The sequence below is a fragment of the Pyrgilauda ruficollis genome, unplaced genomic scaffold (assembly GCF_017590135.1).
Source record: "Pyrgilauda ruficollis isolate IOZ18807 unplaced genomic scaffold, ASM1759013v1 scaffold37, whole genome shotgun sequence".
Classification (NCBI taxonomy): Eukaryota; Metazoa; Chordata; class Aves; order Passeriformes; family Passeridae; genus Pyrgilauda; species Pyrgilauda ruficollis.
Window position 1 is genome coordinate 7,930,506 of NW_024525156.1, and position 13,532 is coordinate 7,944,037.

General features: G+C 40.7%; 1 protein-coding gene across 1 annotated transcript in view; it reads left to right on the forward strand.

Moving 5' to 3' along the window:
- The window catches only part of TRIO (trio Rho guanine nucleotide exchange factor), a 242,880-nt gene that overhangs the window by 62,944 nt on the left and 166,404 nt on the right, over positions 1-13,532 (forward strand). The window contains 2 exon segments of the mRNA XM_041476043.1: positions 5,326-5,400; positions 11,051-11,165. Coding sequence (XP_041331977.1) covers positions 5,326-5,400; positions 11,051-11,165 — 190 coding nt within the window.

Here is a 13,532-nt window from a genome sequence, read left to right on the forward strand (position 1 = left end):
GTGCATTGGTTGGGAAACTGTGTATCTCTCGTCTTTTAGCAGATATTTCTTTTAACTTAAGACTAACCTAGATCAGTCCAGTTGTTACCTAGTAATAGGTAATTAGCACTTCTGAGTGCAATTTCTATATGGGTTTTCTTTTTTCCTTCCTGTAGATCTTAGCATAACGTGCATTTTTGAGCAAAAGTCTATTGGATTAGGTCCATTGAAGTGAATACTCTGTTGGAAAACAACTCACTGAAAGATGTTTCTTCGATTCAGCATGGGATTTCTTTCAAGGAAGAGGTGGAGGTTGAAGTCTGGTGCTAGAGTTAGCAGCCTGGCAGATGAGGCACTTGCTTTCTGCTGATGACACAACAGGGAGTCATTCTGAAGTCCAAAGAGAGCCTAAAGCATCAAAGTAATCTGGGCTGAGTCTGGCTTTTTTTTGTTTATGCCTGTTCAAAGGTATTGTTTTTATTTGCAAGGCGAAAAGCAGTTCTGTTATTAGGAGTGTGAGTTTTTAGGATGAGAGCATTCCCTTTTGGCGTTTGTGTTTTTCTTCAGCCATGTTTCAGAAAAGTTTCAAGCCAGTTGTGTGTGACAGCAATGGATGAGTGCTTGGTCAACATTTTGGCTAAAAGGTGCTGCTCTCAGCCTCAATTTCTGAGTCTTTTTGTTGTCCTAATTTCTGTTCCCATCTTTTATGTTTGTTGCGGTAACTTGAATGATGCACGTCACTGAAGCTGCCTGTAAAGTAAACACTTCACTGTTCTTGGGGGAGCAGTGCTTCTTGGGGAAACTGTTTTCAACATTGGTTTGTATCACAGTTCTGTAATGAAGTTGTTACCTTAAAAGATGCGTGTAAGGTAATTTTATCTGCTCCCCCGAATTGTGTGGCTGAGTAGTTACTGATCTTTGCAGTGCAAGATGATTAGCACAGTTACCTCCTTTCCCTCAGCCTCGGCATTAGGCTAATCCAGCATTTGTCTGGGTTGTGTGAACTGCCACACTGAGTACCTATTTCCTGTTACCCCTCTAAAGGTGACTTTCTCCATGTATTTCAGTGCCTCTGGGAAGTTTCAGCAAGCTGGGTTTCTGGGGAGCAACTGAGTTCCCGGAATGCTGTGATTTCTAGGCAGAAGGGGGCCGTGTTACACAGGGTTACTCTCTGTCCTCCAGGGCAGATGGACGGGCAGCTCTGCAGCCAGGTTGTCACCATGGGATTTGGGAACACTTGCATTCCAAATGAGAAGGGGCTGTCCTGGCTGCTCAAATAAGGGTCTCTCTGAAACCTCATAGGGTGATCTCTCTATCCCAAAATGTTGTCTTTTCATGGGTCTTTAAACTTGGACAAAATTATATGTTGCAGCAAAATTTCTTCATGCAGCGTGAGAAAAAGGGTTAATATAGAGAAGTCTACTGAATTTGGCTAATTGACCGTGTCTTCAGACTCTGAAGTTGTGGGGGCAAAGAGAAAATTGTGTGTTTGTAGGGTGGACTTCTTAATTTTCCAATGTTTAGGAATTTAGGAATGTTTAGGTGATGTTTTCTTGATTCCATGTTGTAAAGATCTTTAGTTGCGTGATACAGCATTTAAAGAGCTGTTTTTTGATAAGGATCTGTTTAGTAGGAAACTGTATGTGGCAACTCAAGGGATTCTATGATTGTGTAATTCTTCATGAGGGCTGGGAAAACCTCCTGTATTGAAATGGACTACATAATGGTGTGTTACTTATTCTACTGAATATATTGCAGTTAATAATTAATTAGCATAATTTGAGCTTCTTCCCTCTTTGCTGGTAGTTAGGCAAAAGCACGTGTACGGTGTATGTTACAACAGAAGGGCATCTGCTACCTATTAAAAATGCAAAACTGTAAAATGAGTATTCCTTTAATAGGTATTGAAAATATGAAGGATGGCTTTCCAGTTTAAGACTGAAACGGATTTTAAAAGATGTAGGATTTAATATTGAAAGCAACACTTTTAAAGTCAGATTGCCTTTTTTTTTTAGGCGGAACAGCATAAATACGTGCCATAGGTGCATACTGTGCTTCCAAAGGAGAAGCGTGTGCCGTGGGAATCCCGTGCGGGCCGGGGGGAGCCCGTGCCTGCCGTGGGGGGCTCGGGGATGGCCGTGGGGGGCTCGGGGATGGCCGCGGCCCGGTGTCCGCCGGTGGCTGCGCGGGGCGGAGCTGCGGGCACTGCGGCGGCACCGCGGCGGCGGGAGCTGCAGCCGGCCGGGCCGGCAGGGATGACATCACCCCCAGGAACATGTGATGCAGCCGGCTGGCGCGGAGGATGCTGAGCCGTGGAGGGAGAGATTGGTGCAGATATTTATGGCATTTCATTTGAGTGTGGTAAATGCCTTTTAATTTTTTTTTTTAATTAAATCCTCAAATCTCAGATCCACGAATGTTTTGTGGAGAAGAGGCTTTGAAAAGGGGGAGGGAGGACCCACCCCAAGCCCTTAAGAACTGCTTATATTGCTGGTTTTTGTTTTATTTTTGCTTCTTTGGAGATAAAAACGATACTTTCCTGCCGTATTCACCCTCTTTGCTCCCCAGCATTCTTTCATCTGTTGTAATCCCCACAGTCTTTTCAGTTAAGCTTTAACACTGCAGAACTGGAATAAAAATAGACTGTTTAGAGCAGCAGGAATATGATAATCCAAGGCAGTCAGCCTTAAGGATATGCAGATGCAGAACATGAGCCAAGCACTAACGTATTTGCTAGGGTGTTTACCTTGAGCGGCCCCTTAATAGTCAGAGAAATGTTAGCTAAATGTTTCTCGCTTCTTACATGCCACAGGCAAAGTAAAACGTGCAGCTACTGCGCATCATCATCCGAGGTGAAGTAGTTTAAGGGCTTAGAAATCTGAGCAAGCAATTGCGGTAACATCAGTGTCTTGGGTAATTTTGAGCTAAGAGAGACAGCAAAGTACGGCACTAGTTTCTGCATGCTTTTTAGGTGAGGAGAAAGTGTTTTCTACCTCCGAATTTACTGTAAAGAAAAAGAATTGCCATGGTTGATATGAAAGCTGAGCATGCTAAATTGGCATTAAGCTTATGGTGGGTAGCTCAAAGCACATGAAAAAAAATAACTCTGGAAGTGTGCCTGTATGCCTTAGCAGTCAACTGAAACCCAAATATTTCAAGGTGGAAAAGGGTATATGCTGTCTTTTTAGGTGATTTATTTAAGCCCAGGCTTTTTCTTAAAGCTATTTAGAGTTTTAGTCCATAACAAACAGAAATGTAGTAGGAACAAAACTGTAGGCAGTTTCAGTAAAAGGCTGATAACCATAGCCCTTTCTCTAGAGGAGTAATAATGCATGAGGTTCCTTTTGCTGTGTCTTAGACTCTTGAGAGCCTAGGTACAAACATGAAAGTAAACCCTGCATTGCTTTGGCAGTCTGGAGTTGCTGTGTAATTGCAAAATACTGTCCATCATGCAGAAACCCTCCATGCTATGTGGGTACCCAAGGAACCAGTTTTCCTGGTCTAGCCTTTCTAAGAATGTGTACTGAATTTTGGGATTGTTTTTGGTCTGTGGTATCCATGGAAAAAACAAAGAACTAGCCAGGGAACTTCCATCGGACTGGAAGTTGATTTATTTTCTTTTCATTTGTTTGCACATTCTGTGAGTGCTGAGACAATGCCCTGGTTGAACACTTGAGTTATGGTGAACTTGAGGAACCCGCTGCTGACAGACATTTGTCTGAACACATGTTTTAAAAATCCCCAGTCATGGATAGGCTGTAGTCTTCTACAGGCAATCCCATGTGCCGTTCATGGTTCTTTCCTTTACAAAATTTCCTGCTGTCTAGTAAACCTCTTGCTGTAATTCGAAGAGTTTAAATTCTGTAGGCTTTTGTCACCAGTAGGCTTTGTTCTGAGGACTGCCACCCCATCTTCCTGCAGTTCTTCACTCAAAACAGATGCACAGGTGAGGATGGCATGCACACACCTGACCATCTTTGTCCCTTGGGTATTGTGCTTGGTGCATCCTGGGTCTGTTTTTAAGGGCAGTCCCCACAACAAGATACTGTAGTGGCACAGAAGTCTCAGTACTGTTCTCTGGAGTAGAAAACCTCTGATGTAATTTACATATGTGATGCCCTGAAGTATAGGTCTTACATTACTTGATGACACTAGTTTGATACCTTCAAGTTTCACTTTAGAAATGCATGGCTTTTTCATTTAAGCTCAGAACCTGAGACCAAAGGATATGAAGCATTTGGATATTTTTGCGGAGGAAGAGTCTTAACAGCACTTTTGCTTCAGTAGTTATAGAGAAGCAATGAGCTTCCCACTTCTCAGCAGGGGTACTTTCTTCAGATATGGGATTATTTTAAACAACACATGAATCCAAACAGACCAGGAAGGGTTGTACGGATAAGTCAGTTGAAGATGTGTCACCCAGTTCTTCTTGTCAGGTGAACAAAATCAGCCTAAATATGCCCAATTCTGTATTATACAGGTGAAATATAATGTAAAAAAATGCTTCCTAAATCTTCCTTGTCAAAGAAGGACAAACTTCAGAATTTGGCCACAGAATTAGAGTAGTAGAAATAGGAAGCAGAGAGGGAGGGACAAGCTGATGATGTGCTGCTTCGCAACATTGACTGTAATCACTCACCTTGGGCACTGTATCATACTCCATGTATGTACAGAGTTAGTATGATAAAATGTCCTCTCAGCTGCAAAATGCTGTTCCTATTAGGCAGCAGAAAAAAATTCTGCTTACAGAAATGATTTAAGAAATGTTACATGTAAATAGTGTTGGTGATTTTTAGCGGGTATTTTTTTGTTTTTGGGTGGGTTGGGGTGTTTTTGGTGGGGTTTTTTGTTTGTGTGTTTTTGTTTGTTTGTCTTTGTTGTTGTGGGATTTTGGGTGGGGTTTTTTGTTTGGGATTTGGGGTTTTTTTAGTGGTAATTGTTCTAAGCATACCTACTTCTTATAGCTTGTTACTCTTCATCCCTACTGGGGAAAAAAAAAGAAAGAAAAAAGAAAGTGGGATTTGGAATGCATAAAAGCAATGGATTCATATGACACTTTTCATTAACCGATGAAAAAGGCTAATTCTGGAATTTTGTTTTCTACTGAGGCTTGCTAACAGGCCATGCTATTTGTGTTAAGCTGGTCAAAGTTATGACTTGTGCATTAATATGTCTTTAAAGTTTAGTTTATTTTTTGACAGACTTTTATTGTAAGGTTATCTTAATTCCTGTAATCATAACATTCTGAATGTATTCCAAAGGTAAATATTTTTCAGTGCATTCATTAAATGTAGAAGCTAGGCTTGTCTGAATTTTTCACTAATCATCTTCTCTTCTTTTTTTCAGGGTTTCGCAAAAATGATGAAATGAAGGCTATGGAAGTATTGCCAATTTTAAAGGAAAAGGTTGCATACCTTTCAGGTACAGTTATTTTCTCTTGCAGAATGCCCAGCTGTGTTGTTAGTAGCATATAAAATGGTATTTAAAATACTTCAAATATCATTACAAAATTCATGGAACACTAGGGCAGCACTGATTCCTATTGGATATCCTAAACATAACATAAACATTTTGAAAGGCATAATGAAGGAGGTATTTGTTTTCTTGAATGTGGAACATTGCTAGTTTTTGTCTTGGTCATGTTAAGTCCTGCATTCCCCCTGGACACATCACTATTTACAGCAACTTAGAACCTACTGTTCTGACATCATATTCCTTTTCTTATTTCTCGTTCTTCTGATGGGGAATTTTACAGATATGCCTTTGTTATTGACCCATCTGCAGCATATTCTGGAGAAATATGTCTGTTGCAGAAGTGAACTTCAGTTGTCTGTCTTTTGAAGCATACTTAGTATTTTCATGGTGAAATGACTTAGCATGTAATTTTAGGTAATTCCAACATGAACATTGAATTTGGTTGGTTACTGAAAAGGAATAGCAGGAGGATTTACAGATGGGATTTATATGAGTTAGTATCATAACATAGTCTGTAACTTCATAAGTATCTTTACTTGGTGGAATGATGGGTTGAGGTGCTTATTTTTGTAAAGTGCATTTTGGTGTGACTTTCTGTTGGGATTAAACACCATCATTCTCTCAGTCATAATATTAGTGTCAAATGATTTAGAGGACAGTCTCATGTTTGCAAGTGGTTTTCATGGTGAAATGACTTAGCATGTAATTTTAGGTAATTCCAACATGAACATTGAATTTGGTTGGTTACTGAAAAGGAATAGCAGGAGGATTTACAGATGGGATTTATATGAGTTAGTATCATAACATAGTCTGTAACTTCATAAGTATCTTTACTTCGTGGAATGATGGGTTGAGGTGCTTATTTTTGTAAAGTGCATTTTGGTGTGACTTTCTGCTGTGAAGTCCAAATAGAGTCTCGGATGCATTTTTTTGTGTTAAGTTTAAACTGAAACATGTCAAAGTACAAATACTCTCATATCTACACATAGCTAAGCAAGGAGAGCATTTTCTTACAAGGTGCAGTTATCTTGATTTCCTGTAGGGACATAGCCCTTGGTAACTTGTCTTGCCATAAAAGCCAACTGTTTAGCTTTCTTTACCAGAGTACTTTGTAACTAGGTTAAAAGGCATTTCTTAAAAAAGCTGCACTACTCAGCCTGTTGGATTTTAGTGCCATTTGGAGGCCATTGAGAATACCGCTGTTAGTGATGTGCACTAAGCAGAAATGATGCGTGTTAGGTGACTCGCATGAGTTATCGGATAGATGTTTGTGTGACACGCTTTGGCATAAACAGAACATCTCGATAGTGGGGTGGGGCGGTGTATCAAAGGAAATGGATTAAAATGGAAGTCTTAGTGATGAAAGCAGTAGTAGTGTAGTATGTTTTTGTTCAACATTAATAGGAGGTTGAGTTGGATGAAGACTATTGCAAGACAGGAAATTCCCACTGATGCCTCATGCATTGTTGCTTTTAACATTCCGGTTTGTCTATGACACAGGAGCATCGAGAACAAAGGAAATGAGAGTTAGTTATTGTAAAAGGCCTAAGAATGCTGTCATTAGAGCTGATGAAAAAACCCCAAGTCTTAGAGACTTTTTTTTTAATATTATTATTTGCAATTTTGCCACCTGTTTTAAGACTGGATAGTCAAGTTCTTTTCATCTGAAATCAAGGCTGTATTAATTTATTACTCATCTAGACCTGGAGTTTGTACAACAAAGTTTGTCTCTGATGTACAAAAGTTTCAGGATATGATTTATCAGAAATTTAACCACTGTTTTAGAAAATGGGCTTCTTCTGTGACATATGTGGAGCTGGAGCCAACCGAAGTGGTGTCCAGAATGACATAAAAGTGCTATATTGAAAAATTGCATTGTACAGGAGTTTGCAGTGTGGGAAAGGCCTGGAGGACTGGTCTGAGGTGACTACATGTAACAAAGCATTTGCTTAAAAAGCTTAGAGAGTGTTAAAGATAGTTTAGCTTATGCTTTTGCCTGCTAGCTGCTGCTTTTTAAAGAATATCCACCCTAAGCAATTGAGTTACTTTTTCTGGGGGGGCTGGAGTCAGTAGCACTTACCAGTTGAAAGTGGTAGATGTAAAGGTAGTGGCCTGTGGTGCAATGAGGAGAGAGAGCATTAAAGGTTCTAGCAGACTGTCAACTACTCTTGCTAGCCTTGGAGCCCAGTGACTGCTCTGGAGCTCAGCAGGGGCCTCCGCTGTTGGACTCTATCTTGTAGTTTATCATTCCTTTCTCTTACAGCTGCTGTCTTGTTTGTTTTTTTTTTTTCTTCCCCTTCATTTGCTATGTAAAAATCCTCAAAGCTCTCTGCTTGGCAAGTGGGTCAGGATGGTCAAGACTTGCCTTTCTCCATTAGAATGAAACAACTCCATTTTTCATCTTATGTCTTACTTAAGAGGTCACAGAAGATAAAGATATGAATTTCCTTTTAAATTTTGCTTTCTGGAATTGTAGCTTGGTGGAGATTCAAAGATGCTTTTGCCTCTTTTGAGTTTCATTTAGTGTTTGACAGGGAGCATGTCCAGCGTAGACAATCTCTAGAGACGTTGACAGTCAGGTTTGGTGTCTTTGGCAAACACACACTAACTGTGTTGGAGGGGGGAGTGATGAATTTTTGAGTGACTGGTATTATTTATTGTTTTTATATTTATTTTTATCTTCTCTTGGCCTTCCTTTCTAAGTGATTTTTGAGCAACTTTGTTCAGCAACATGGAATTACAATGAGAAGCTGATTTGAAATGAGAAATTCTGGGCTGAAGATAGTGTTTTTTCTGCGTTTCCATGGGACGGGAGAAAACAGTCCACACATCTGTGGTTGAAAACATATATGTGAAGTTTAGCTTGCAAGAATCTGTCTGTGCTATTATAGATGTGTTGATAAAGACATCCTACTGGGCTTGAATTTGGTGTTTAGCAATAGTAACATTTTGTTGTCACTAGCAAGGGGTTGGATATAAAATTGTATTTTACTATTCGACTACAGCAAGTCTGTGCAATTTAATGGCTGAGATGAATGCATTTAAGTGGAACCACTTACGTTAGATTTTTTGCCTTATATATTAAGTGGATTCAGAATTTCCTGTGTTGCTAACAGAATTAAAAACTATAAACTGACAATTGGGAATCTGCAAATCAGAACAGGATAAAAATACAAATTAAATGCTTAAATAGTTTCCATCCGCTCAATCTATGTATTGAGTGTGAAATAATATACACATAAATTCTTGTAGTAATTAATTTAATCATTGAATTACAAGATCATTTAAGTTGGAAAAGACCTTTAAGAGGTCTTAAATGTCTTTCATTCTGGCCCTTTACCTGGCACTGCCATGTCCACCACTAACCACGTCCCCAAGTGCTGCATCTACGTGTCTTTTAAATGCTGCCAGGGGTTGTGACTCAACCACTTCCCTAGGCAGCCAGTTGTCTAATGCTTGACAGCTCTTTTGGTGAAGAAATTTTTCCTGATATTTAAACATTCCCTGGTGCAACTTGAGGTCATTTTCTCTCATCTTGTCACTTGTTACCTTGTGACCAGCGCTCACCCCACTGCTGCGTCCTTTCAGGGAGTTGTAGAGAGCAATAAGGTGTCCCCTGAGCCTCCTTTTCTCCGGGCTAAACAATCCCTCAGAGGTTCTTCATAAGCCTTGTCCTCCAAAACTCTTGACCAGCTCTGCTTCCCTTCCCTGGACAAACTCCAGCGCCTCAATGTCCTCCTTGTAGTAACTGGGCCAAGAGCTGGACACAGGATTGGAGGTGTGCCCTCCCCAGTGCCCTCCCCAGTGCAATAGTGTGCCCTGCTCCTGCTGGCCACACTATTGCTGATACAGGCCAGGGAGCCATTGGCCTTCTTGGCCACCTGGACATACTTCTGGATCCTGTTCAGGTGCTGTCAATCAGCACCTCCAGGTCCTTTTCCACTTGGCAGATTTCCAGCCTCTCTTCCCCCAGTCCGTAGCAATGCCTTGGGTTTTTGTGACCCAAGTGCAGGTCCCAGCACTTGGCCTTGTTCAACCTCATACTACTGACCTCGGCCCATCAATCCACTCCTGCCCAACCTGGCATCACCTGCAAACTTCCCCTTTATTCTTATAAACAGTCAACTTTCTTGTCACCATCATTAAGCTCTAGACAATCATAACACTCCTAACGTTCAGGGCTACCTTGCCAACTCTCCTTCCATGCCCATCCCTTCTGAAGGATTTACATTGACATCCATTGCAGCACCCCAGCTGTGCAAATCATCCCACCATGTTTCCATGATGGCAGCTATATCATAGTTTTCCTGCTGCCCAATGGCTTCCAGCTCCTCCTGTTTGTTTCCCAAGCCATGTTCATGGTGTAGATGCACTTCACTTGGGCTACTAATTCTGTCACCTTTTCTGGGGCAGAAGCCCTAATTCCTACATGACCATTCTCAGGTGCTTCCATGCTTTCTGACACATCAGTGTCTCTTACACTTTGGCTGCTGCATGGATCTCTGTTCCTACCTGCTGTGAGATGGCAGACTGAAAGACCTTGCTAGTTTAACATTCCTCAGACACTGGTCTTCTGCCTCCGTGCTAATCTCTAGCGAACATGGCTTTACCAAGTCTAGTCTAAAGCTCTTTCAGTGACTGTGATAATTCCTGTGCAAAGATCCTTTTCCTTCTTTGAGGCAGGTGTAACTTGTCTGTCACCAGCAGGCTCAATGTCATATAAACCAACCCAGGATCAGAAAACCCAAAAATCTCCCAGTGGCACCAGGCTCGGAGCCAGGTATTGATCTGATGGCTCTTCCCATTTCTTCCCTTTTTATTCCCTGCAACAAGAAGCACCGAGAAAGCACTACCTGTACTCCAACCAGTCATCCCAAGGCTTTCAGGGAGAGACTTCAATCACATCTCTCTTGATTGCCCTTGGGCTTCTTATTGCAATTTCTTGCTTTTTCCCTGAAGTATGAGGTTAATAATAATGTGTTTTCCCACGGGCCATTCCAGGGTAGGAAGCTTCCTCATCACATCTTTAACCTTGGGCCCAGGGCGGCAGCAGGCTTCCTGAAGAAGTTGACACACTGGGCCTTTGGTCCCTTCAGAAGGGAGTCTCCTATACAATGATCCATCTGTCTTCAACCTACTCACCTCCTCCCTGAGCTCTGTCACTGAGCAGAGGAGCTCCTCTACCTGGGCACACCTCCCACAGCTGTGCTCTCTGCTGCCATATCATCTAAATACTTGCCTACAAAGTAGTATAATTCTGTATTTAAATTACATCTGTACAATTGCTGAGTCAAAAATTAAATATGTAACAGAGTGCCATTGCTGGAGATGTCACACTACCAGTCAAACCTGAAGGTGACTGTAATGTCTAAGTCTAATGCTCTGATTATTCTTTGTTTCAGTTTTTTTGGCATATGCTTTCTCACTGTAGGAATTGTGGCAATATGCAGATCAATCAATCTTAAGTTGGTCTCAAAATGGCAATGTTGGCCTTTAAGTTAAAATCACTTTTTTAAAAGTAGATACTGAAGACGAGTTCTGCAAAAAAGAATTTTATGTTATACTGTGGGGTTTTCTAACATTTTTAATTTTTCAGGTGGCAGAGATAAGCGTGGAGGTCCCATTCTAACATTTCCAGCTCGTAGTAATCATGACAGAATACGGCAAGAAGACCTTAGAAGACTAATTTCATATCTAGCATGTATTCCTAGGTAAGCGATTGTCTGTTAACCTCTAAGGCTGTATAACAAAATAAATGGATTATGTTGCAGTACTCCCACAAGCTAGCAGACTGAGTGAGTTAGTAACATGAGCGAATCAGTACCAAGTTTTGTCATTTGCTATTTTCAAATGGCTTTCTGGAAGAGAAATAATTACTCTGCCTTGTAAAAGGAAGGCAGCTGGCAGAAGGGCTGGTGTGCTTTAGCTAAAAGTAGTTTGTGTCTCGGAAATGGCGCTGCCATGCCACATTGGTGTCGCTGTGTTGAAGACTGCAAATACAACTCAAAGGCTTTCAGTGCATCAATAATTAGAAGCATGCTGGTCATCCTTCACCATATGCCTTGTGTGGAGTGCAGTCAGCACAGGACTCCTAACTGTTATTTGTGTTAGATAAGTCATAGTGTCCTGATACAGCATGGAAATAATCAGGAGAAAGGTATGCGAAATTGTTTGTAAAGGTCTCAGATAAACCTGTGGAGTCATCTGTGAAAGTACTGATACCGTTGCATTATCAGCAATTCAACCTATGAATTGAGCTGTTTAAATAAATTGACAGAAGTCAAATCCAGCAGTAGTGTGTGTGTGCATATATACACTCTTATATATATATATATATATTTGTATTTATGTATGAGATACTTCATACAGAACTTTGCTTTCTGTAGTAATCAAGTTGGGAACAAAAATGATCCTAAGACTTTGACTTTAGGTCCATCTTGGAACCTTCCAGCGTTTGTGTCAGGCTGGAGCAATGCTGACTGTGCTTGACTCTGTTTGTCTATGACCACAAGCAGCAGTTGTCATTACAGTTGAAAAAAATTCCTTGGACAACATCCCTAGTGCAATATCTTCCATGTTTGTGTAACGTGCTAATTTACTGAGAGTCTTTGCACTTGATATAATCAAATACCAGTTTCTGACTGGGAAAGGTGGTTTCATAAGAGCAACTTCAAAGCATCTGTCTGAGAGAATACATGGCCTCCTTTTTGTAAAGTTAACTGGGGGTCTCAGAGGACTTAGAGAAAAGAGAACAGGAAGAAGGCTTGAAATTTTTGGTCTCAGATTTGCATGGTGAGATGTATTCTAGCCATCTAGAGCTTCAAGTTGCTAGATAAGTTAATAGATAAATATGCATCAAAATATGTCCAAGAATTTTTTAGAGATAATCAGGGCAAGAAGCAGCCTTCCTCTGGCAAAAGGTGTATTTTAGTCAGCTTAGATCAATAGATCTAAAATTAAAAGAAAGTTAGTGCATGTTTTATACTCTTTAAGCATGGCAAACTTTTGAGAATAAAGGCAGCTTTATCAAAAGCAAGACTTATTTTCATACAAGTCATGTTTAGGGGACTGATTATGCAACTCCAGCTAATTAGAAGTCCCAGTTGGTACAAATAGCCCCGAACTTTTGGGTTGTTTGTTATTTGTTGCAGTACTATTACATGGTGTAGCTAAAGAATCACACGTATCAGTTATTTGGCAAGAGATCTAAAAGCTTAAGTTGACTCAATCTCACAATTTTACTGATTTTACAATTTATCTGATTTAAAAATATGGCTGAACTTACGTCATCACCACAGAGTGGGCCAGATATTTTAGTGTAGTTCAGGCTTACCATCACATGACTTTGACTCTCTTGAACAAATCTTGTGATCCTTGGCCAAAAGACATTCAGCTTGTGTGAAATGATGTGGCTCCATGATGGAGCACACAGCCGCACTGTATCACACGATGAGGGACCACTTTGGACACCCCAGTAGATACATGCCTTGTGAATTAGTGGCAAGCACTCCCTGTGCAATCCTCAGTTTGGTAGGATAGAGATGGACTGAGCAGCACTCCTATGGCCATTTGACCTTACAGTGATGGATCTATCTTTAAGACAGTAGTTGCTTTTTCCTTGAATTCTGTGATGATTTTAGAAAGCATTTTCCCCATGGTCAGAAAATTGTACGTTGTAGCCTACCTGTATGCCAAGCTAGTTACTTTTTTAATATATTTTACTTCTGCCACTGCCATTTGTGGCATTCCTATGGGCAGGTGGGAGAGCCAGTGTTTATCATGATAAATTCATTTTTTGAAATGTTGTGGGATGTTCATTCTCTCTTCTTTTCCCTAGCTTTAAACTTGTCAAAGTTAAAAAAACCCTTCCCTTTCTGAGGAACCCATGTTATCACTTTTTCCAGATCTCCTATAGCAGTTATAATCCATCTTTCTGCAATGTGGCCAATAAGACTGAGTGAAATATACCAGTGAAGCTTCCCTGCCTCTTGGACACTCCAGAAACCTCACCACATGAACTCTAGAATGGCATTTGAATTAGTCACATCCCTGAAAGTGACTCATACTCAAACAACGGA